The sequence below is a fragment of the Dictyostelium discoideum genome (assembly GCF_000004695.1).
Source record: "Dictyostelium discoideum AX4 chromosome 3 chromosome, whole genome shotgun sequence".
Classification (NCBI taxonomy): Eukaryota; Evosea; class Eumycetozoa; order Dictyosteliales; family Dictyosteliaceae; genus Dictyostelium; species Dictyostelium discoideum.
This window is the reverse complement of record NC_007089.4, coordinates 690,101-715,100: the sequence shown is the minus strand read 5'-3', so window position 1 is coordinate 715,100 and position 25,000 is coordinate 690,101. Positions and strand designations below refer to the sequence as shown.

The 25,000-nt window shown below is 23.4% G+C and overlaps 10 protein-coding genes across 10 annotated transcripts in view; 5 read left to right on the top strand and 5 right to left on the bottom strand.

Moving 5' to 3' along the window:
- Positions 1 to 1,194, top strand: part of DDB_G0278333 (hypothetical protein) — a gene marked incomplete at both ends in the record, with an annotated part of 2,204 nt that extends 1,010 nt beyond the window's left edge. Inside the window, one exon of the mRNA XM_637204.1 lies at positions 1 to 1,194. This exon is cut by the window's left edge and continues 135 nt beyond it. Within this exon, the coding sequence (XP_642296.1) occupies positions 1 to 1,194 (1,194 nt within the window).
- A 152-nt stretch (positions 1,195 to 1,346) lies between these two features.
- On the bottom strand, positions 1,347 to 3,911 carry DDB_G0278331 (hypothetical protein; the record flags this gene model as incomplete). The annotated part of the gene is made up of 2 exons (XM_637203.1): positions 1,347 to 3,557; positions 3,642 to 3,911. The coding sequence occupies 2 exons, from the start codon at positions 3,909 to 3,911 to the stop codon at positions 1,347 to 1,349; spliced, it is 2,481 nt and encodes an 826-aa protein (XP_642295.1).
- A 480-nt stretch (positions 3,912 to 4,391) lies between these two features.
- Positions 4,392 to 5,453, top strand: DDB_G0278329 (hypothetical protein; the record flags this gene model as incomplete). Its single annotated transcript, XM_637202.1, has 2 exons — positions 4,392 to 4,990; positions 5,147 to 5,453. The coding sequence occupies 2 exons, from the start codon at positions 4,392 to 4,394 to the stop codon at positions 5,451 to 5,453; spliced, it is 906 nt and encodes a 301-aa protein (XP_642294.1).
- A 108-nt stretch (positions 5,454 to 5,561) lies between these two features.
- On the bottom strand, positions 5,562 to 7,303 carry DDB_G0278327 (hypothetical protein; the record flags this gene model as incomplete). The annotated part of the gene is made up of 2 exons (XM_637201.1): positions 5,562 to 6,686; positions 6,752 to 7,303. 2 exons carry the CDS (start codon positions 7,301 to 7,303, stop codon positions 5,562 to 5,564), a joined length of 1,677 nt encoding a protein of 558 aa, XP_642293.1.
- Positions 7,304 to 7,533: 230 nt separating this feature from the next.
- Positions 7,534 to 9,387, bottom strand: DDB_G0278325 (hypothetical protein; the record flags this gene model as incomplete). Its single annotated transcript, XM_637200.1, has 1 exon — positions 7,534 to 9,387. One exon carries the CDS (start codon positions 9,385 to 9,387, stop codon positions 7,534 to 7,536), a length of 1,854 nt encoding a protein of 617 aa, XP_642292.1.
- A 1,053-nt stretch (positions 9,388 to 10,440) lies between these two features.
- Positions 10,441 to 10,671, bottom strand: DDB_G0278323 (hypothetical protein; the record flags this gene model as incomplete). Its single annotated transcript, XM_637199.1, has 2 exons — positions 10,441 to 10,598; positions 10,644 to 10,671. 2 exons carry the CDS (start codon positions 10,669 to 10,671, stop codon positions 10,441 to 10,443), a joined length of 186 nt encoding a protein of 61 aa, XP_642291.1.
- Positions 10,672 to 10,999: 328 nt separating this feature from the next.
- On the top strand, positions 11,000 to 13,495 carry DDB_G0278663 (hypothetical protein; the record flags this gene model as incomplete). The annotated part of the gene is made up of 8 exons (XM_637198.1): positions 11,000 to 11,215; positions 11,308 to 11,625; positions 11,712 to 11,862; positions 11,963 to 12,051; positions 12,091 to 12,398; positions 12,494 to 12,719; positions 12,846 to 13,239; positions 13,368 to 13,495. The coding sequence occupies 8 exons, from the start codon at positions 11,000 to 11,002 to the stop codon at positions 13,493 to 13,495; spliced, it is 1,830 nt and encodes a 609-aa protein (XP_642290.1).
- Positions 13,496 to 14,854: 1,359 nt separating this feature from the next.
- Positions 14,855 to 19,313, top strand: DDB_G0278661 (WD40 repeat-containing protein; the record flags this gene model as incomplete). Its single annotated transcript, XM_637197.1, has 5 exons — positions 14,855 to 15,557; positions 15,656 to 15,940; positions 16,030 to 16,360; positions 16,500 to 16,785; positions 16,896 to 19,313. The coding sequence occupies 5 exons, from the start codon at positions 14,855 to 14,857 to the stop codon at positions 19,311 to 19,313; spliced, it is 4,023 nt and encodes a 1,340-aa protein (XP_642289.1).
- Positions 19,314 to 20,099: 786 nt separating this feature from the next.
- On the top strand, positions 20,100 to 22,658 carry DDB_G0278659 (hypothetical protein; the record flags this gene model as incomplete). The annotated part of the gene is made up of 1 exon (XM_637196.1): positions 20,100 to 22,658. The coding sequence occupies one exon, from the start codon at positions 20,100 to 20,102 to the stop codon at positions 22,656 to 22,658; it is 2,559 nt and encodes an 852-aa protein (XP_642288.1).
- Positions 22,659 to 22,756: 98 nt separating this feature from the next.
- Positions 22,757 to 25,000, bottom strand: part of TFIIIC3 (transcription factor IIIC-gamma subunit) — a gene marked incomplete at both ends in the record, with an annotated part of 3,121 nt that continues 877 nt past the window's right edge. Inside the window, 2 exons of the mRNA XM_637195.1 lie at positions 22,757 to 23,294; positions 23,422 to 25,000. The exon at positions 23,422 to 25,000 is cut by the window's right edge and continues 877 nt beyond it. Coding sequence (XP_642287.1) covers positions 22,757 to 23,294; positions 23,422 to 25,000 — 2,117 coding nt within the window. The remainder of the gene's footprint in view (positions 23,295 to 23,421) is intronic.

Here is a 25,000-nt window from a genome sequence, read left to right as displayed (position 1 = left end):
AATGAATTATTTGAAAGTGGACCATTTTCATCTGATAAAGCATTGGTAAATAAATTGGTTGATTCAACATTGTATGGTGATGAAGTTTATACTACAACCTATGAAAAGTTGGAAACCACTAAAAAGAATTCAAATCTTTTATATGCCCATAAATATAATGCCAAAACCAAACCATTATATGGTAAAAAGTTTGGTAGATCACAACAAGGTGTTATTGCATTGATTAATGCAGAGGGTACAATTCATCAAGGTACAAGTGCCAATAAATACAATGGTGGCCCATCAATTGGTAGTGATAGTTTAGTATTGGCAATTCGTTCAGCCACTTTGGATAAAGATGTAAAAGCAATCGTAATTAGAGTCAATAGTGGAGGTGGTTCTTATATCGCATCGGATATGGTTCATCATGAGATTGAAGCATCAAAGAAAGCAGGCAAGAAGATCGTAATTTCAATGGGTACCTATTGCGCAAGTGGTGGTTATTTCTTCGCTTGTAATGCCGATAAAATCGTTGCATTGGGTGCAACACTAACTGGTTCAATTGGTGTTTTAACTGCTAAATTCAATTTGAAAGGAATGTGGGAAGAGAAGGTTCATGTCAAATTTGATGCCCTCCATTTGAATCCAGATGGTGCCACTGACAATTCAACTTACTTCTCCTCATTACACAATTACACAGAAAAGCAATTGGCCGAGGTCAATAGTTATATGGATTTCATTTATGAAGATTTCACTAGTAAAGTTAGTAAAGGTCGTAGATTAACTCGTGATCAAGTTGAAGAGATTGCTCGTGGTCGTGTTTGGACTGGTGCTCAAGCATTAAAACTCTCACTCGTTGATAAATTGGGTGGCTTGAAAGAGGCAATTGAAGTTGCCAAAGAATTGGTTGGTATCGCATCAAATGTTCAACCACATGTTGTCACCTATCCAAAGGAAACAGTTTTATCACAATTGGTTGCCTCTAGTGCAAACAATTCTCAAGACCTTGAAAGACGTGGCACTCCAGCTCAAGCTTCAATCACTCATTCTGTTGGTGTTTCAACATCAATCTTTACCAAATTTTCAACACTTACAAAATTAATTCTTTTACCAAATAATTCAATCTCTTCAATTGCAAATACTTTAATTAATAATCAAAAAAATAGTAATATCTTATCAATGAATCAATCTTCATTAATTTCTTCATCTTTTTAAAATTTTTTTAAAATAAAAATTTAAATAAAATTTAAAATAAATTATAAGTATATATAAAAATATATTATTATTATTATTATTATTATTATTATTTTTTTTTAAAATTATTTATTTTATTTAATTATTTTTTTTTATTTTTTTTTTTTATTTGTTTATTCTAATTTTAATAAAGATGAATCATCTTTAATCCATTTTGGATAAACTCTTTTATAAAGATTCATACAAACTGTATCTTGTTGATTCATAGTACCATCGAATTGACATTTCATACGACCATGAGTACCTAAAGGTTCTTTTATATGACCAACACGACCCATCTTTGTATAAAGTTCAACTTTTTTAAACCAATTAATATCTTCTGGATAATAAAACATATCTTTAACGGTTACGAATTTCTTTGAGATTGATTTAGCAATAACACCAGTGAGAATGATACGTTTACAAATGATACGATCAGGATTTACACTTGAGAGATAACCAGTTGCAACCAATTCATTACAATCCTTACCATTGAAAATTAATAATGGAGCTGGTGGATAAGTGATTGGACCATAGATTGTTGCCATTGTATTTCTAGCAGGTAATAAAAACTTTTCAAACTTTTGTTTATCACAATTTGGTGAACTAATTGAATAGATTGGTGAAGTTGAGAATTTTCTCCAACCAAAGTGAAAGTAAACCTCTTCTTTAGATCTAACAGTCTCTTCATAGGATTTATGTTTTTCAACAGAGAAATGTAATAATGAAATCTTATTTTCATAACGGTAAAGACCGACGGCAACCTCTGGCTTGGTGGTGATCGCGGTGGTATTACGCTCAACCAATTGTTTTGGACCATTAACTAAATGAATTCTAACATACATATCTGGTTTGGCTGGTGCATTATCAAGAATAGCAATCGATGCTCTCATTGATTGATTGAATGAATGGAATTGGAAAATCTTTGCATAATCAATTGGTAAATTCTCTTTAACATCCCATGGTGAAGAACGGAATGATTTCAATCCTCTGAATTTTGAAAATCTAATACGTGATGGTACATTACCGGGTGTATCAACTTCATCTGGATATAAAATTTCATCTTGTTGTAATTGTTTACGTTCATCTTCATCTTCATCTTCTGATTGTTCTTCTTTATTTTCATCATCATCCTCATCATCACTATCTTTTAATAACTCATCTGTAATTTGTGATTTATGTTTAATACCTTTCCATTTATTACTTTCTTTAACTTCTTCTAATTCTTCTTGTCCTTCTTCTTCTTCCTCTTCTTCTTCACCCATTTCTTCTTCTTCACCCATTTCTTCTTCTTTATCTTGACCCATTTCTTCTTGATTCATATCTAAATCTTCATTTTCAAAATTTTCTTCTTCTTCATCAGATTCATTATCTAAATACCAAGATGATTGATAACCTGAGGTACCTTTTGGTACTAATTTCTTTTTTTTATTTGCTTCAATTTCTTTCATTTCTTCAGCGGTTGGTAATGCTTGTTCATTATCCATTGGATCAGGAACATTCCAAGTTTGAAGTGTATCTTTATCTTTTTGATCAACCTTATCTAAAATATTAATTTTTTTATCTTGTTCCATTTCACCACCACCAGTATTGTTATTGTTGCTATTGTTGTTGTTGTTGTTTGTATAATAAGATTTCTTACGAATATGTGGATCATCAATTAATTCAATTTTTTCAATTTGAAAATCACCATAATCTGGAATATGAATGATTTGTTTTGCACTTAAATTATTACCTCTAATGAAACCATCGATTGTTACGACCTTAGTCTCTGGAATATATGAAGATTTCTCAATTAACATATATGGACGAACTTTTCTCCAAATGATTTCATTTACATGTATATTTTCAATATATCTTAAAACTTGAGAACATTCATCATTTGTATCCATTGGTAATACTTTTGGTTCATTTGGGAAATGAAAATGAAAAACTGATTGAATCGATTTCTTTAACTCATTTCTTTTCTTTATTGGTGTTTGATCTAAATTTTGAATGATTTCAATCACGGTTGGCACTGATTGTGCTTTAACAATCGTGAAAATACGTTCTGCTTCAGAATTTAATTTGGCTTGATTTGCATCAATTACAAATAATATAATATCTGAAAGTTTACAAAATTCAATAACTTGATCGTATGCCATTGTTTGACATTCTAATAACATCATTCTAACTTTACTTGTTAATGAAATAGTTGTAAAATTATCATTATTATTGTTTTTATTATTTAATGTTTCCTCATTATCCATTTCCATTTCACCAGTATTTATATTTAATTTAAATTTTTGTAATAACATTTCTTTTACTTTTTTGGTATTACATGATTCTGATAATTTAATAATTGTCTAAAAAAAATAAATTTTTAAAAAATATATTAATATTATTATAATAATAAAAAACAAAAAAAGTAAAAAAACAAAAAAACTTACAACAACACGTGGTGCAACTTGATCTGGTAAACCTAATCTTTTTCTTTCTAATAATTCATTCTTTTTAGATTTAACCAATTTTTGATGTTTTTGTCTCATTGCATCTTTATTGTTTACAATTGCTAAATTTTTGATTGATTGTCTTGCTCCATTGGTTTCAATTTTACCTTGTGCTCTTCTCTTGATAGCGCCTTTACTATCATGTTTACCTCCTTTGAATCCTTTATTTTGTTGATGTAAATCACCTGATCTATGTCTATGTTCTGACATCCTATTTTTTGATTTTATTTTATTTTATTTTAAGGAAAAATAAAAATAGGGTTTAAAAAAAGAAAGAATCAAAAAAAAAAAAAAAAAAAAAAAAAAAAAAAAAAAATTTCAAAACCGAACGATTCTCGAAAAAAAAAAAAAAAAAAAAAAAAAAAATTAAAAAAATAAAAAATAAAAATAAAATAAAATTAAAAAAAAAAAACAAAAAAAAAATAAAAAATAAATAAATAAATAAATAAAAAAAGTTTTTACTTGATTTTTACATCAATTAATTTTTAAATTTCTTAATATTTGTTTTGGATTTCTTTATTGTTTTAAAATACCAAACTGGTAAATATATATATTTTTTCAATTTTTTTTTTTTTTTTTTTTTTTTTTTTTTTTGGAAAATTTAAATTGGTTTTTTTTTTTTTTTTTTTTTTTAAATTAAAAAATCCATTTTTCATTAAAAATTATTATTTGTAATAATATTAAAAAATAATGGGTTCAAAAAAAAGTGAAAAAGAGATTGAAAAAGAAAAAAAAACAAATTTAAAAAAGTTACATAAAAATACATTAAAGAAGTTTCTTTCAGATGAACCATCTTCTGGTAATTTAGGAAGTGGTATAATCACTAAAGAGAGTGAACTTTCAGAAAAAGATAAATCTAAAAAAACAAAGAAATTATCAAAAAAGAAATTAGCATTATTACAACAACAGCAACAACAGCAACAACAAGAGAAACAACAACAAGAGAAAACATTAGCACAACAACAAGCTGCATTAGCACAACAAATCAGTAACCAAAAAGCTTCAACAAAATTAAGTTCAACAGATTACAGTGATGATGACGATGAAGATTATGATGATGATGATGATTCAAGTGATGATGATGAATTCTCATCAGCTTCAATGGCAACTTCAATTGCATTAACACCAAAAGAGTTATATAATAGTGTTGTAAATAAACAAAGAATTAAATTTTCAAAATCAATTCAATTCACTCCATTAGAACAAGCAATGCAGTTTGCATATGATGATCCTTCTCATATTATTTTTATGGTTCATTGTGTTGATTGGTATTTTCAATCTAGAAATTTGTATGTTGTGTTTTAATATTATTCTTTATTTTCAAATATTTCATTTCATTTATACACACATACGTACACTGAGATAAATAAACATGCACTAACATCATCATCATTATTATTATTATTATTATTATTATTATTATTATTATTATTATTATTATTTAGAGCATCAAATATTGAACAATTATTTTCAAAAGATAAAAATGTATTATATTATTTTATAGATCAATCTACTATGGAATATAAAGAAAAATTCCCTGGTGATATAGCAGGTGTACCAATTATTTCAATTTATTATAGACAAAAACCATTTAAAATTAAAAGAGATACACTTCAATATGATTGGGATGAACAAGAAAGAATAAAAGCATCATATAGTTTACATCATTTAAAAGAATTATTAGAACATTGTAAACAAGCTATTGAATCTTATCATCCTGATCAAAATATTGAAATTTTAATTGATTTTTAAAAATAAAAAAAATAAAAAAAAATAAAAAATATATATTTATTTATATATACAATTTTTTTTTTTTTTTTTAAACAAAATAAGAGGGTTATATATTTTTTTTTATTATTTCTAATTATCATTATTATTATCATTATTATTATTATTATTATTATTATTATTATTTAAAATTGAAAAAGTTAAATCAGTATAATATTCAAATAACATTTTTTCCATTTCATCATCTTTTGATAAGATTGGATTTTCAGATTGATTTTGCATTTCACGATGATTAATTTGAACGATTTCACTTGCAGCTAAAGCTATTGATTGGAAGAATTCTAACATTAAATCAGAGAATTCTCTTTGAACGGTACCACTAATATAAACTGATTGTGATAATCTTTGAAAGAATTTAACCCAATGTCTACAAGAAGCATTTAGTTCGAAAAGGGTTTCAGGAGTTTTTGAAAGTTGTTCCATCTCTGTTATTGGCTCAATCTTTTGAGAGATTTCATTGAAATCGATGATTTGTGGGAATTGGGCGGAAAGATGGGCATATGATAATATTAAGTTATGTAAAACCGATAGACGAGGTAATGCCTTCTCTGGGTCTGGGTTCTCGCCTTGAAGGAAGCCAGCTAGCAATTCCTTAAACAAGGGTACAGCCTCTTCAAAACGTTCTAAATCATATAAAATATCAGCCTTTATCGATTTACTGAACTCTGAGGATGGGTCTAGTTCAAGTGATTTATCAATGGTTTCCAATGCTTCCCCAAGCTGACCATCTTGTTGCTTCAATGTCGATGCTAATGCTAATGCATTGGAATTGTTTGGATTGTATTCTATAACTTTATTAAACTGTTTCAATGCTTCAACTGCATTCAATTCATTATAATATATATGTGCCAATGATACATGTGCAATATAGATTGGATTACTATCAATTGATCCTTTAAATTTTACATCATTTTGATAATAATTGCCACTATTATTATTATCACTACTACCACCACTAGTTGATACTGATGTTTGGAAAAATGAAATTGGTTTACCTTCACCTAATTTTATAACTTGACGAAAGATCTTTGTTGCATCTTTTTTATTATTTTGTTTCAATGCCAAACATCCTAACCCAACTAAACCAATAACACTCTCTGGTTGAATCCTTAATACATTTTTATAATATTCTAATGATTTACTTAAATCACCTTTTTTTAAATAAATATCACCTAAAAATCCATTTGCTGGTATATACTATAATTTATTTATAAATTAATGATTTTTACTAAAGTACATATATATAAATATTTATAACTTACATTTGGATCAATAATTAAAATTTGTTCAAAATATCTAATTGCACGATCAATTTCACCTTTATTATAAAAACATGATGCTAATGATGAATAACATGGAATACTTTGTGGTAGAAATCCAAGTATCTTTTCATAATCTAAAATTGCTTCATCATATCTACCCAAGAATTCTAAAGTGTCAGCACGTAATGCATATGCATTAGCATCTAATGGTTGAATTTCAATTGCTGTATTCAACAATTTAATTGCTTCTTCAAATCTTGATTCATTAATTAATTCTGATGCTTTACTAATTAAATTTTCGTTATGTGTTGGTTTTATACTATAATATCTTTTATTATTATTATTGAAACAAATATTGTTGTTGTTTTTGTTTTGATTTGAAAATAAAATACTACTATTTAATGATTTAATAATATTATTATTATTAATATTATTATTATTTGATGAAATTAAAATAATTTGATGTCTTTGATTTGTTAAATTAAAATTATTTCTAATTTTAGAAATATTTTTTAAATGATTTTTTGATGATTTTAATAAATTTGGAATCATTTTTTTTTTTTTTTTTTTTGTGGTGTGTAAATCAAAAATGAAAAAGTTTTTTTTTTTTTTTTTTTTTTTTCTAAAAACAAAACCATCTTGTAAAAACGACAAATTTTTATTTTTTTTTTTTTTTTTTATTTTTATTTTTTTTTTTTTTTTTATTTTAAATGACAATTTTTTTTAATATCAACCTTTATGAAAAATTTATTAATTTAATAATTATTCTTGTTTTGTTGAAATTAATATAACTGGTGGTGGTAAGATTCATTTTCCAATTTTCCAAAATTATCAATATTTCCAAAATCCAATCTATCTATATCATTATAATTGTTACTATTACCACCATCATAATTATCATTTTTACCAAATCTTTTTGCAACTCTTTTTCTAAAAATTATAATACCAATAAATAATGATAAAAATACCATTCCACCCAATACAATTGGAATAATTAATATTTTCTTAAAATCATCATCACTATTATTTTTTTTATTATTATTATTATTATTATTTTTATAATTATTATTATTGCTTTTATTATTTTTATTTAATATTGTTATATAATTTAAAGTACAATTTTTACAATACTTTTTTAAATTATTATTTAAATAATTATTATTATTATTATTATTATTTTCACCACTATTAATACTATAATTTTCATTAATTTCAATATTTATTAAATTATTAATACCTTCACAAAATATATTTGATGATAAAATACTATTACTATTATTAATAATTATTATTGTATCATTTGTGAATATTGATGATTTAAATTGATTTGGTTTTGAAATTTTAATATTATTAATTGTTAGAGTATGAATATTAAAAGTTACAATTAAATTTTTAGTATTATCATTGATTTGATTGAAATTTTCAATTGAAACATTTGTAATTTCAACTTTTAAATTATTTATTGATTTATTAGTTGGTGGTGCACCACTACCACTACCACTATCAGAAGCTACATCACCATTTATTATTATTAAACCAGTTAGAATATCATCCTGGTCCAAAATCGGTTTCAATATTGTATTTGTATTCTTTATGAAATTAATATTTCTAATTATATTAGTTTTATTTATATTATTAATTGTTTGTGATTCTCTATAGCCTTGTACACAAAATGATCTGAATGAACTACCATTAACATTAATATTATTTAATTCAATATACTGATTTTGATTAAATAGTATAGGATCTTGGTTTTTAATTGTAATCATATTGAAATCTGTGTTTTTAATTGACAATATTCCATTCAAATTAACTATTAATGCCATTGATATATTAATATTATCAAATTTACATTTATCAATCCAAATATTATTATTATCTTGAACCCATATTAATGTTGTATGATTTTCATTTAAAATATTTGAAAATGTACAATTCTCAATTATGAAATTAATAGCTTGATTTTTATTACCATTAACACTAACTAAAAATACATTTGATTCATCAGTTTTAATATTACTAAATTCAATATTAATTGTTGGTTTCTTTAATTTCTTTAAATCTTGATAAATAACAATTATTGGGTATCCCCATTTTTTAAATTTTAAATTTTTTAATATCATTCTATTTGGATTCTTATTATTATTTTTATTATCATAACATATCATATCATTTGTAAAATTATAACCTATGAATTCTGATCTACCTTGGATTGTTATTAAATAATCTTCATTGTTATTATTTTTATTATTTTGATCATCTGTCATTGAAATTGAAAAATGACAAAATGAAGGTATAATTTTAATTCCATTTGAGGTAATTTCTTGATTTTTCCAATCATATGGTTTAATATTTATAAATAATGATACATTTTCATATGATTTTAATGAGAGTTGTCTAATTCTATCTCCAACATCATCAAATGATTTACATGGTGGATAGATTAGATAATTTTCTTGAAAAAAATTATCTAATCTTGATGTATCTACTTCAATTGATCCACCACATTCAGATTTATCATAATGAAATCTCGAATTAAAATCAATTAAAAATGTAATATCCAATGAATTACATTTATTAATTTTTATAATAACAATAATTAATAAATTAATTATTAATATTATTATTTTATCCATTTATAATAATAAAATATTTATTTTAATAATATATAAATAAAAAAAAATAAAAAAATAAAAATAGAATCAAAATTTAATAATAAATAAAAAATTATAATAATATTAATAAATTAATTCAAAAAAAAAATAAAAAATAATTAAAAAAAAAAAATACATAATTACAATTTTTAAATAAAAAATAAAAAGAGGATTTAAATTTAATTATTAAAAAAATATAATTAAATAATTAAAAAATAAAAAAAAAAAAACAAAACCAATAATGGTGTTACAATCACACCCACTGGTTGTGGTGTGTGTGTTTGTTTTTCTTTTCTTCTTTGTTTTTTTTTTTTTTTATTTTTTATTTTTTTTTTTTTTTTAATAATTCCCAAAATCTGAAGAATATAAATTAAAACAATAATAAAATAATAATGACTTGAATATATATATTTATATAGAGCTTTAAATTTATAATAAAAATTATTTTGATTTTATTTCTCCAACTACTTCCAAGTAATTATTTTACAATGTACTAAATAATATTTTTCAATGTTATCCATTCCAAGTTATCTTCACCTAATAAACTAGAATAATAAAAATTTTCTTGAGAATTACCATCATCGTCAGGTTTTAAAATATATTACAATTTTTACAATATTCCTTTTTATTTCAATCTTTAATTTTTTTTTTTTTTTTTTGAATTTTAAGAACGATTTTCTTGTTAAACGGGGAACATAATTTTTATTCTTAATTTGAAATAAAAAAATAAATAAAAAAAAAAAATGTGTGTAATCTTTTATTATCTTTTTTATTTTTATTTTTATTTTTATTTTTTTATTTTTATTTTTTTAGAAAGAGATAATTTATCTTTATTTGGTATAATTGTTGATGATTTTGGTGATTTTAAAGAGATAAAAATAATCAAAAAAAAAAAAAAAAAAAAAAATTCTGAAAAAAAAAAAAAAAAAAAAAAAAAAAAAAACTTCTCCCATAATTTTAATTATTTTTAATTGAGTATAATAAAATTTTTTGTATGATTTTATAAAGTTTAACAATGATGTGCAATTTTGTTAGTCAAGCAGGTTGAAATTTATTTTTCTTTGTTCTGATGACTTTAAGAGGTTGCCTAGAATGATTTCCTTCATTACGACTTGATATGATCACATCGATATGAAATTTTGAGTTACTGATGAAAGATACATCCTTTACCTTAATAAAAAAAAAAAAAATTACTTAAAAAAGAAATGAAGAAAAAAAAAAAAAATATGAATGATTACATTCATTTTTTTTTATTTTTTGTATCATTTTGTGTATATTTGGGTGCACTATTTATCTACACTAAATCAATTTTAAAAATAAACACAATTAAATCTTTAATAAAAAAAAAAAAATAAAAAAAAAATAAAGAAAATAATTTATTTCCCAAATTTGAATATTTTTTTATTAATATTTTTTTGACTTTTAAAAAAAAACCATTTTTTAAACACACTTTTCTTTTTTTCACCACAATAAAATTTCTTTGAAGAGACCCACAAAATTAAAAACATTTTTTTTTCTGAATTTTTTATTTTTTATTTTTTTTATTTTCATTTTTTTTTTATTTTAAAAAACAGATAAATAAAGATAAAAAGCCATGGCAAAAAAAAAGAGTAATAATAATAATAATAATAATAATAATAATAATAACAATAATAAAATCATTATAGAAGAAGAGATCATTGATAGTGATGAAGAAGGATGGGAGGAAGTACCAACAAAAGAACAAAGAAATAAAGAAATGAATGAAAAAAGAGAAAAGAGAAAATTAGAAAAAGAGAAGAAAAGACAACAAGAAATTATTGAACATAATGTATGATCATACATTTTTATTTATTTATTTATTTATTTTATTTTATTTATTTTATTTATTTATTTATTTTTAACATTAATTTTTTATTATAGGAAAAACAAAAGAAAATTGCAGAATTATTTTCAGACTCATCAAAAGCATTCAATATTAAAAATAGACCAGCAGGATATAATCCATGGGATATATTAGACGAAGATGAAGATGATATCACTCATACTCAAGAACATCAAAAAAGAAATGGTGCAAAACAAACCTCTGAAAATCCAAACAATGGTTTCCATTATCCTGGTAGTGATAGATTATCAAATTCAAATGATAAATTAAAAAAGAAAAAGAAACAAATTCAACAACAACCACAACCACAATCACCATCAGATTCTAAACAATCTTTATCAAATGCAATTCAATCTGTAATTATCTAATAATCATAATCATAATAATAATCATAATAATAGGTAATCATCATTTACTAACATATTTATTATTATATTATTAGTTTAATTTTGAAAAATATTATGATTTATTAAAAAATATCGAAAAGAAATTTCCAAAGGTAGTTGATGTTCAAATTAAATGTGTTGCAGAATGTTTAGAGGAACATTTTGGTTCAATTCCATCTGATCAATCTCCATTTTATCAAAGAATTGGTAATTATAATTTTTTTTTTTTTTTTAAAAAAAAAATAGTCAATTATTAATAAAAAATTTATTTAATAATAATAATAATAATAATAATATAATATTATAGATTATTTATCAAAATTTGATGATAAATTTAGAAAAGAAACGACTAAATTCTTTTCAAGTAGACCAATGTCAAATATATTACCAACAGTTGTATTTTTAGCTAATAATATTATATCAATTTTAAGAAAGGATAAAGATGCAATTTCAAGTAGTGGTGTAGGTTTGGAGATACTACTTCAATTGATTTTTAGATATTTCCCAGACTCTTTATTAATGAATTTACAATATTTCAAATCACTAAGTTTACAAACTTTGAAACCAAATGTTGTCTCTCTATATCTTTGGTTCTTTTCACAACCAATTCAAAATAATTTACATTCTATAACTGCTTCAATTTGGTTACAAATCGTTTTCCCAATCTTATATAAAGCAAAAGTTTCAAATCATTCAAATTTAGAATTATTTGAAAAGTTTACTATTCAATTATTAGAATTAAAGTAAGTTTTTAAATAATAATTTTTATTGTTATATTTCAATTTAATTAATTAGCTAATTTATTTATTTCTTTATATATATGTTTTTTATTTATTAGGAGAGTTCAAAAGAATGGTATTGAAATTGAAGATACTGTTTTAGCAAATTCATTGGATGAATTTCTTAATGCATTGATTTTACAAACTGTTCAACCAATTGGTATGAAATATTCTGATATCTTATTTGATTTGAAAAAATTATTTTCAAATAATAAAATACCATCATCATACTTTTATGTATTATTAAATTATAGTGCTATGCCAGATGAAGCTTTAAGAGAAAGAGTAAGTAATAATAATAATAATAATAATAATAATAATAATAATAATAATAATAATAATAATAATAATAATAATATTAATAGTAAAATAATATAATAAATACTAATAATTTTTTATATTTATATGCAGTTTTTAAATAAGGTAATTGAATGTTTAAATATAGATAATAATTGTTTTCATTATTTGAAGAGTAGATATGTTGAATTTATCGCTCAAATCAATAATTTATTACTCTATGTTTTATTACAATGGAAATCATCAGAGAAAAAGGATGGTAATAAACAACATCAACATCAACATCAACCAACCTTAACCAAACAATCAGTTTATGAATTAGCATTATTCTGTAGAGAAGAAAATAATAGTTTATTATTAAAAAGACAATTACAAATTCAACAACATCAACAACAACAACAACTTTTACAACAACAAGGAAAACAATTAAAGAAACCACAAAAGAGTACTTTTGAAGTTGATGATGTTAATCTTTGTAATATAACTTGTGATGTAAGTATTATTATATGTATTGTTGTTTCAATAAATCAAAAATATTAATTTTTTTTTTTTTTTTTTTTATCTTCTCTCTCACTTTTCAGAGCGTAATTCAAACGCTTAAACCAAGTCATTTATTAAGAAACTTAACATATTTAGTAATGGTACCATTAGTAATCGTTGGAAGTTATTATTCCAGACAAATGTTTTGTGATGGTAATATTAATCTTAATCAATATTTACCAAAAGAAAATGTTGATTTATTGCAAAAATATCTTTGTCAATAAAAAAATAAATAAATAAATAAATCATCGATCGATCTTTTTTTATTTATAAAAAAAAATATAATAATAATAATATGAAATAAAATTAAAAAAATAAATAAAAATAAAAATAAAAATAAAAAAATAATAAAAAGTAAAACAGCAACAATCACTGTTAATCCAATTTGATTGTGGTTTTTAGTAATTTTTTCAAAATAAATATTAAAAGAAAAAAAAAAAAAAAAAAAAAAAAAAAAAATTCAATACCAATTAAACTTCTTTAAAAAAAAAATCCAGTTCACCAAAAAAAAGTTCTGAAAAAAAAAAAAAAAGAATTAAAATAAAAAAAATATAGCTTTATATAATTCCATAATATATTATTCAAAAAGTTTAATTTAAGCCAAAATAATTTAAAAACAATTGTTTTTTTTAAAATTTATTATTTCTTTTATTTGTATTTTTTTAATTTATTTTAATTTATGTGACCATTTTTCTTTTTATGGGATTCTTTATTTGGACCTAAATTTTTAATAATTTCTAAATTTATTTTTTTATTTTTTTTAAAGATAATTATGGAAATTTCTGTTTGAATAAACTAAACTATCAAAAAAAAAAAAAAAAAAAAAAAAAAAAAAAAAAAAAAAAAAAAAGAAAAATTTTTCTACATCTTTTATAATTTTATTTATTTTTTTATTTATTTTTTTATTTTTTTTTTTCACTTTTTTTTTCTTCAATTAATCAAATGAAAAAAATATGACATATTTTATTTTTATTTATTTTATTAACATTTTTCAAACCCATTTTAGAGTTATCATAAAATAATCAAAAAAAAAAAAAAAAAAAGAAAATTAAAATCAAAAAAAAAAAAAAATAAAAAAAAATAAAAAAAAAAAAAAAAAAAGATTTTTTTTTCAAAATTTTTATTTTTTTTTATTTTTAATTTTTTTTTTTTTTTATATATCAAAAAATAAAAAAAAAAAAAACTAACAGTGTGATCACAAGTGTTGGGGGAAAAGATAACTGAAAATTAATAAAAATAACAATAAATTGTTTTAATAGCAAATAATAAAAATAATAATAAACGCACTCCCAACAAAAAAAATAAATAAAAAATAATAATAATAAACATATATCCATTAGCCGATTAAGGTTTAATATCTTGTAATAATAAAAAAAAAAAATAAAAAAATAAAAAAATAAAAAAATAGTTTTTGTTGTAAAATTAATATTTATAGAAAATCAAATCAAATCAAATCAAACCATAATAATAATAAAATAATAATAATAATAATAATAATAATAATAATAATAATAATAATAATAATAATAATAATAATAATAATAATTTAAATAAAATAATAATAAAATATACACCACAATAAAATGTTAAAGATTGGCATTTGTTCATCAATTACAATTAGTAATTCAATCTCTAATTCGTATCATTCACCATCAACATCTACAGTTGTAGTAGGAAATCAATTACAACAACAGCAACAACAACAACAATATGTACAACAACAATTACAATATCAATATGATAGTTTAAATCAGAGTCAAACATCACCAAATTCAAACGATGGTAATATAGGTGGTGGTAGTGGTGGTGGTAATAATGCAGGTAGTAATATAGGTATAGGTGGTGGTGGTGGTGGTAATAATAATAATATAGGCGGTGGTGGAGGCAGTGGTGGCGGTGTTAATATAGGTTCAGGTAGTGGTGGTGGTGGTAGCGGTAGCAATAGTAATATAGGTGGTGGTGGCGGTGGCGGTCAATTGGGTATGAATGGTATGAATGGTAGTAATATGCTATTAATTAATCAAAATATACCAACGATTAAATCAACCGATTCAATTGGCTCAACTGTTTCCATTAATTCAACTGGTGTATCATTACAATATAATTCATTATCTTCAACTATTGGCTCACCCTCTTCTTTATCCTTATTATCACCAATCATTTCAAATCCATTCTCTTCAACATTACCAAATCAAAGTTATATGGTAAATCAAATTCTATTCAATTGTTTATGTTTTCATCCAAAATCACCAATATTATATGCTGCTATTAGAAATGAAGTTCATTGTATGTACAATTAATAAACACTATAGTAATAATAATTTTCTAACCATTTTTTTTTCATTTTTTTATTTATTTATTTTTTTTTTTAAAAAAAAAAATAGTTTATGATATTATAACAAAAAGTGTAATTGGTAAATTATTTATTGACCCAACAGAAACCATTAGACATTTAATAACATTACCAGGTAATAGTATACAAACACCAACCTTTTTATTAGCTTTTACACAAGAGGGTGTTATTTATTTGTGGGATCCAGAAACCCATAAACTTCAAACCATTGTACATCAATTAAAATTGGATGATAAAAGACCAATTACATGTAAATCTGCTGCACCAAATAAACCTGTTATCTTTTTTTCAAAAAATGAATCTAAAGATATTGTTGGTAAGTTAAAATCATCATAATAAAAATTTATAAAAAAAAAACAAAAAAAAAAAAAACAATATTAATCATACCTTTATTATTATTTTTAGTTGTTGATTTTCATAATAAAGGATCATCACCATTTAAATTAAAAGGACATAAAAAACCAATTTCAGCAATTGCACATCATCCAGCAAAAACCATTTTAGCATCATGTAGTACTGATGGTCAATTAAAGATTTGGGATACAAGAAATAATATGTCATTTTTAAATTTTGAAGAGTTTTCATCCTATGAGAATACTAGAAATATTGAACATTCAAATCATTACTTTTTAGTATTTGAACCAACTGGTAAATATTTAGTAATGACAGGTTCTTCAGGTTTAACTTTAGTTTATGGTGATTTAACTTCTCAAAATCCACAAGAAGTAATTGCAAAGTATGTATATACATAATTAAGAATTATAGGCTTTATATAAATGAAAGAAAGACAGATAGATGGATAGATAGATAGAGAAAACAACAAATGTATACTCATAGTAACATAAAAATTTTTTTTTTTTTTTTTTTTTTATTAGTGGATTTATTTGTAAAGGTCAAAATATATTATCAATTGTTCATCATCCACAATTACCATTGTTTTTTGTATTATCAATTGGACCATCAGGCTATGAAGAATTATCATCATGGGAAATTAATAATCAATACAAGACCATTGTACAATCACCATTGATCCCAACATTTATACCAGAGATTAATGATTCTTTATCTTATCTTTCAAAATATTCAAAACCATTAACAATACCAAAGTTTAACCCTGTCTCTATAGTTATTCATCCAACTAAAAATTATTTTTCATTACAAGTAAGTTGTTTAAATAAATAAATAAATAAATAAATAAATAAATAAATAAATAAATAAATAAATAAATATTAATTATTAATTACTTTTTTTTTTTAATTAATTTTTTAAAGTTAGAAGCATCATCAAATATATCTTCAACAATATCACCATATCCATCAAATATAAATAGTCAACCATTTTCATCGATTAGACATATAAATCAAAATATATATTCAATTAATTCATATGATCATTTGAATCATTCATTCCCATTGGTTAGTAAATTACCATTACCAATGGGTTTCTTTTTTGAACCAGAGAATACATTTAATTATCCATCAGAGATTACATTCTTTGATGGTACCTATGTAAAGAGTTATTTACCATTGAATGGTATTACAAAGAAATTGATCGATACACCAATAATGGTAAATAGTGCTAGTGGAATGGGTAGTGGTGGTGGTGAAGATATATCAAAAGGTAAGAAATTCTTATTCAATAATGAATTTCAATTATTTGCGTTAATTTATGATAGTTTTTCAGTGGCAGCTCAAGCTCAACTTAGTAAATATCTCATTATGGATTTACAAGGATTGGTTAATCAACAAGGTGATGGTTCAGATTGTGTTTTCATTGGTAATAATCAACAAATTCTAATTTTAGGTTTAGATGGTAAATTGGCAAAAGTTGCAACCTTATCGAAACAAGGCGTTAGCTCATTCAAGAATTTCACATTGGTACCAAGAATTACATCAGTTCATTCGACACCTTTGGGTGGTAACAAGGTTGTTTTATACTTTTGTCAAGAGAAATCGTGTTTGGTATTCTCAAAGAATGTCAACCAAAGTGATCCATCATGCAAAGACAACTATATGGTCGATATCGATGGCGACAATGGTATCTTACAATTGCAACCAAATGAAAAGGTATTCCAAATCGAGTGGCAATCAGATCCAAAATCATCTCAACACATTTGTGCTATCCTCACCAATCAAAGAATTATCATAACAAATTCACGTCTTAGAATTATAAATCAAATTCATTCACCACCAAATCATCATCAATCAACTTCTTCCTATTTTCAAAGTATCTTTTGGTTAGAATGGACATTACTCTATACAACATCAACCCATTTAATGTATATGACCTTACAAAATAATCAAGCACCAAAGCCAATCTCAACTCTATCAATTTCACCAATTATCTTATCAACTATCTTACCTGATCGTATGATTTTCGGTTACCAAGGTTTACAAGTACCTGGAAAGAATGAAACCACCGTTCGTTGTCAAGCCATTGGTATTTTAGAATGTTTAATCATTGGTTTACTCTCTTTACCACCTTTTATTCAATATGAAAAGAAATATTTAAGTAGTTGTTTACAAAATATCGTACAAAAATTAGATTACACTAGAATTAGTAAACATGTTTTAGATAAATTAAGGGAACGTTCTTTCACAGATTTGGCTTATTCCTTATCCAATGATATGAAAATATCACAAAGTAAACAAAGTTCACTAGAGAAATTTAGAATGGCTTGGATTTCAAAACAATATGAAGCTGCTAATCGTCATCTCTCGATTGAATTCAATAGAATCTCAATCATAAAGAATCCAAACGATACTGAAAAGAGACAATTCAATAAATTGAAAGAGAATATGCGTGATTTCGGTAGAGAATGCATGAATGCTGGTCATTATTTACTAGCAAAGGATTGTTTCCAAAAACTATCCGAACATATCTATCTCTTACAAATATCAATACTCTTAAATGATAGAGACTCTGTCATCGCAATCAAAAGAGATGCAGAGCTAAGAGGTGATGATCATGTTTTACTCGCTGCTTGTGATAAATATTTGAATAAACAAAATAAATCAATCAATAAAGTCAATCCACCAGTTGTAAAGATTTTACCATGGGATCCAACAGCCACAACCAATGTTAGTATGAAATCGGGTTTGGATTATCTCTCCCCAATCAATTTAAATTCAATTCAAAGATATTATCCAATCTCTTTACCATTTAGTGGTGCAAGTGCCTCTTTGAATGGTGGAAAACATAAACTATTACGTCCTCCTGAAGAAAGCTGGCCACCTGAAGATTTTAAACATTCCGTTGCAATCACTCCTCCTCGTACTCTAATGTCTTTGGTTGCCAATCGTTTATCAACTAAATCCCATATGTCTTCAACTACAACATTACGTCGTTCACCCTCAATTGAAAATATTAGAACTACCTCTACCACTTTTGACTCTTCAAAATTCAATACCGATAATCAAGAGCTATTCGATGATGACTCTGATGATGACTCTGACTCTGGTGCTGATGCCGATGTCGATAGTGAAAATGAAGAAGATAGAAAATTGGTTATGACTGTTCCTGCCTCACTACAGCATAATGATAATTCTTCTCTAACAAATATCACCGTAACTGATAATGATTCAAATTTAGATCAAGATATAACCTCAAATACTGGTTCTGATATTGCTGATTTAAATGATACTCAATTATCTTCAACTCCAACTCCAACTACAACCTTATCTTCTTAAAATTATATAAAAATTATATTTTAAAAAAAAAAAAAAAAAAAAAAAAAAAAAAAAACAATCATGGAAAAAAAAATTAATAAAAAAAAAAAATTGAAAGAAATAAAAAAGGTTATATGTTTTTTTTTTTTTTTTTTTTTATGTTTTGGGATTGATTTTTTTTTGGAAAATATGGTGATTAAAAAAAATTTTTTTTTTGTTAAAATAGTTTTATTTTTATTTTTTTTATGTTTTGATAATATCATTCAAAATAGATATTCACAAAAAAAAAAAAAAAGTTTTAAAATATATTAAAAAATTAAATTAAATTTTCCCATATTAATTTTTTTTTTCAAAGTCACACCACACTAATTTTTTTTTTTCACATCATATTGCACAATAAAAAAATAATAATTATAATAATTTCACATATATCAATAATTGATCAAATCTATGGTTTGATTAAGTATTATTTATTACAGGTTCCGCATTTAAAATCGGTTTTATCAGGGTTCAAGAGGACAATTATCTTTTTCAGTGCAATGTATCCCATTTTTTAGCAAAAGGTTCTATTTTTCAACCAGTGGGTTTTTTAACCTTTTCCCAATGGGCTACTCCAATTATTTAATTATTGTGACCAAAAACCAATAAAAAAAATTCAAAAAAAGTACCAAAAGTTAAAAAAAAAATAAAAAAATAAAAAAATAAAAATGAAAATAAAAAAAAAAAAAAATAAAAAAACCCACACATTTTTTTTTTTTATTTTCATTTTTATTTTACAAATTTATAAAAAAAAAAAAAAAAAAAAAAATGGACAAAATGAATAAAAAGATAAAACTAGATAGAGATATGGAATTTTTATTTTGGAAAATTTGGAAAAATAATATATTAAGGAAAGAAATTATATCTTTATTACCTAAAAGCTTTCAAAATTATGAAATACCATTTTATACATACAAATATGAAGAGATTTATTCAAGTGAATGGATGATATTGAATAATCATCTTGGCTTACTAAAAGATAAAGTCAATAGAAAAGAATACCTTACATTCAATTATGGTGTTATTGATAAAGATAATATTAATTTACATATAAAAAGTGGTAATAACGCTAGTATTAGTTGCAGTGGAGCACAATTTAAAAAAACAATTTTCAATTGCTTTGAAAAGGATGACATTCAAGATCAAGAAACTTTTTATTATGCTCTATTTAAAAATTATAGTGATATATTTTTAAATTCTTTTCAAAATACATTATCAGTCTTAGTAAAGTATGATTGTTTATCAGGTTTTAACGTTTTATCAATAATTGGTAAACAAGAACAAGAAAAAGTTGGTCATAGTTTTTGGGTTCATAAAGATTTATTATTCATTTCAATAAATTCAAGTTCTTTTAAAATTGCAAATTTCTTATTCAAAAATTTTAATCACCTTTTTAAATTTTCTGAAAAAGAAATAATAAATTCAATTGTCAAAAATGATGAAACAAAAAATTTAATTAAAAAATTAGAATTTTTTCAACAAGATATTTTACCATTTTTAAAATCATCAAATAATAATAATAATAATAATAATAATAATAATAATAATAATAATAATAATAATAATAATAATAATAATAATAATAATAATAATAATAATAATAATAATTATCAAATTAGTAATATTACATTTAAATTTTCATTTTATGAAACTACAACATTAATGGAACTTTTAAATTGTTGTATTTGTCTAAATAATATTAAAGTAAATCTAGAAAATTATATGAAATCATTACAACTTGATTTATTAGCACATAGTAAAGCATTTTCACTATTTTTAAATTCATTAAAAATTAATAATATCAGTGATCTTTTATTATCAGAATCAGAGTTAAAAAATATGAAAGATTTATTAATTGTGGAATTTGGTGAATCAATGAATAATCTACCAGTATATCAACTTCAAAAATCAAATTTAATCATTGAAAAATTATTAAAAATGGTTTTACCATTCATAAGTTTACGTGCATTAGATGATTCAAGTGAAACGAGTATTAGTTGGTTCGAAGATAGTTTGCAATACTTGATTTGTTACAATAAATCATTTCCAAATCCAAATTTATTGAAAAAACACTTTCCATCAATATCTGCAGAAAACCTAACGAATCTTCAATTCAAATATGGATTTTACAATTCAGATTGTTTAAGTCATATTACACCTATTGATGTTTTATTTCAGTTTCAAGTTGATAAAGAAAAAAGAAAACAATACATTAGTTCACTCATTAAAAATATTCATTTGATGAGAGATAAAACTGGAAAACCTTTTTCTCATCAAATAAAGATTTTAAAAACAACTTCAAGATTATGTTATTTAAATGATTTAGATTCTATTAAATTGGTTTATAATTTATTAGAAAAAGATACGAATAGATTTCATTTATTACCTGAATTAAAATATTGGAATTGTGATATATTAGATTATTTTAAAAGTCAACCAGAATTTAAAATTAATTTCAATTTTTTAATAAAGAATTGTGCTCCAAAATCAGTTTTAAATCATTATTTTAAAAAATATTATAATGGTTCAGATGGAATTGAAGATGAAGATAATAATAATAATAGTAATAATAATAATAATAATAATAATAATAATAATAATAATAATAATAATAATAATAATAATAATAATAATAATAATAATAATAATAATAATAGTTTGAATAATGATGATAACGATTTAAGTACACTTGAACAACTTAAAACTATAATTGATCAAAGAAGTAATGAAAGATTTTCAGAAACTACTATTATTCAATTAATGGAAAAGAATTTATCAAAACAATGGGTTGATGCAATAAATTGGATTTATTTGAATAAGAATGAAGATTTCAAAGTAGAGTATTTAGGCTCAGCAATCTTTAAACTTTTTAAATATAATAAAGGTATATTTCTAAATGATCCAAAAGATTTTCTAAATATGCCTTTAACCGTCCTAAATCAAATTGGTGAAAGGTCATGCGAAAGTAATTTATCATTCCTTTCAAATATAATTGAAACCTTTCAAAATTCTGGAGTACCATTTTTTTTCGAAAATTCAATTTCTGGAAATAATCATGCTTGTTTTCCAACAACAATAATATTAAAAAGAGCAATTGAAATGGGAAATTTGCATTTGATTAAATATTGTTATAAAAACCATCCATTCCTTTTTGAAAATTCTGAAAATAACCATGATAAATCCAGATTTCATACATCAATCGTTGAAAGGGCATTGGAGAATGGTCATTTATCACTTTCTATTTTCTTATATTCAATTTTAAAATCAAGGGTTCTCTATCAAGAAAATGAAAATAATTTTTTATTATGTTATGATAAAATAAAATAAATAAATAAATAAAATAAATAAAGTAAATCTTTTTTTTAATGGTAATATTATTTATTTATTTATTATTTATTTTTTGTTTATTTATTTTTTGAAATTATTTACACAACAATATATTTTTTTAAGATTTCATTAGCAAGACTAGTATTACCTTTTGATTTATAGATTAAAGAAAGATTAAAAGCTGCTTCACATTTCAAAGAATCATTTTTATTGATTTCACCAGTTTCTTCATCGATTTCATCTTCATAATTTAAAACCATATCATAATAATTAATTGCCATATTGTATATACCTAATTGATGATAACCTCTACCAAGATTATATAAAGATTCTTGAGATTTACCTCTAAGATTATAATATTTATATAAGAATGAGTATGATGTAATTGCTATACGATGTCTATTTGCTTGTTTTCTACCCATAACTTGTGAGAGAATTAAAACTGAAATCAATAAATTAATCAAAGGATCATCTGGACATAATCTATAGGCTTTAATATATTCAAACAATGCACCTCTTGCATTATCAGTTTGTTTATTTTGATTTCCCAACATAATTAAAACTGGTATACTATCTGAATATTTTTCATTAATTTTTGTTAAAAATCTATTTTGTACTGTTGATCTATTACCATAACTAAAAAGAGAGAGAAGAGGAAAAAAAAAAAAAAAAAAAAAATTATTAATAATTTATAAAATGTAAACATATGTTTTTTTTTTTTTTTTTTTTTTTTTTCACATATATATTAATATTATATACTTACTTTACAATGATTTTATTAAAAAGATTCCAAACTCTATTACTATATGGTTTCTTTGAACAAACATATTTAACATGTTTATAAGCTAAATAATAATTTTTATCATTGAAAGCAACTGCCACAGTAAGGAATTTTAATTGATGAGAGAATAAACCATTTTCAAAATGGATATTACGTAATGCATAACGAAGATATTGACTTGCTTCTTGTTGACGATTTAAATGTACAAATATTTTTGAACTATCTAAAAGGAGATTGAAATAATCTTCTTCATCTAATAACTCTGCGTATGGATGTTCTGATTGATGTTTATACATCTCTATAGAGTATGGATTCTTTGATCTCTTTACACGCTTTCTCTTTTTAAATTTACCAACACCAACTTTTCTACGATAAATATATCTATCGGTTGAACCATGTAATAATGCTGTTGCAATACCTAAATATTGAGAATACTTTGATAAATTTAAAAATGCTTGAGCATGTCTATAAAATAATTTAACATCTTCTTTTGTAACATCAAGTCCAACTGGATTACTTTCTTTTGCACCACTTGTTGATGTTGTATTGGTTGCTCCTCCTGCTGCTGCTGCTGCTGCTGCTGCTGTTGATGAATTATTTTTAATTGAATTTAAATAAGCATTTCTTTTTGAATTTAACTCATTTAAAGTACTTTCAAATAATTCTTTTTCACTTTGATCATTTCTATTTGAAATTGTTGAAGATTGATTTAAAATTTGTAATGCTTTTTCATCATCACCCATTTCTTTATAAATTTCACTCATTGCTAAGGTTGTATGAACATTACCAGGTACTCTTTCATTTGCTTTTGAAAAGTATTCAATGGCAACTTCATAATTTTTAGTGGATCTATGAATATCTGCGATTTTTACCCAATTTGAAGGAATATCAAAGTCTGTATCCTTTAGATGTAAATAAACAACCAATGCATCTTGATATTTACCTAAAGCAAATAATTCATCGGCTAATGAAGTGAATAGATCACCATATTCTGATGGATCCAATGGTAACAATCTTAAGTGTAATAATTTTGAACCACGTTCATTACCGAAATCAGTACCAAGTGAATAATAGGCTTGACAAGCATTGAAAACCAAATCAAAAGGAACTTCAGAGTCATTACCATACTTTGCTGTGATTTTATTGAAAATGGTGATGGTATCTTGATAGTTTCTAGTTTTATTCTTTAATTCCATCATTAAATTAACACTATCCAAAGAGACATCATCCAATGATTTATTTGACAATAGTTGTTCGTCTACTACCTCTGAAATCATTGCAGAAGCATCATGATATTGAGAGAGATGAGAATACACTCTAGCCAACTCTTGAAGTACCTGTGGTGAACCATTGGTGTATTTACTTAATTTGGTTAGGATTTTCAATGCTCTCTTGTAGAAACCTTTTTGAATGAGTATTAAACTTTTCTCCCAAAATGAATCTAAATCGGTTTCATCATTTCTACAAGCACGTGAAAAACAATATAATGCTGTCTCCATTTGACCCGCCTCTTTTGCTCTTACACCAATACTTGACCAATCACCATTTGAACCTTGCATTT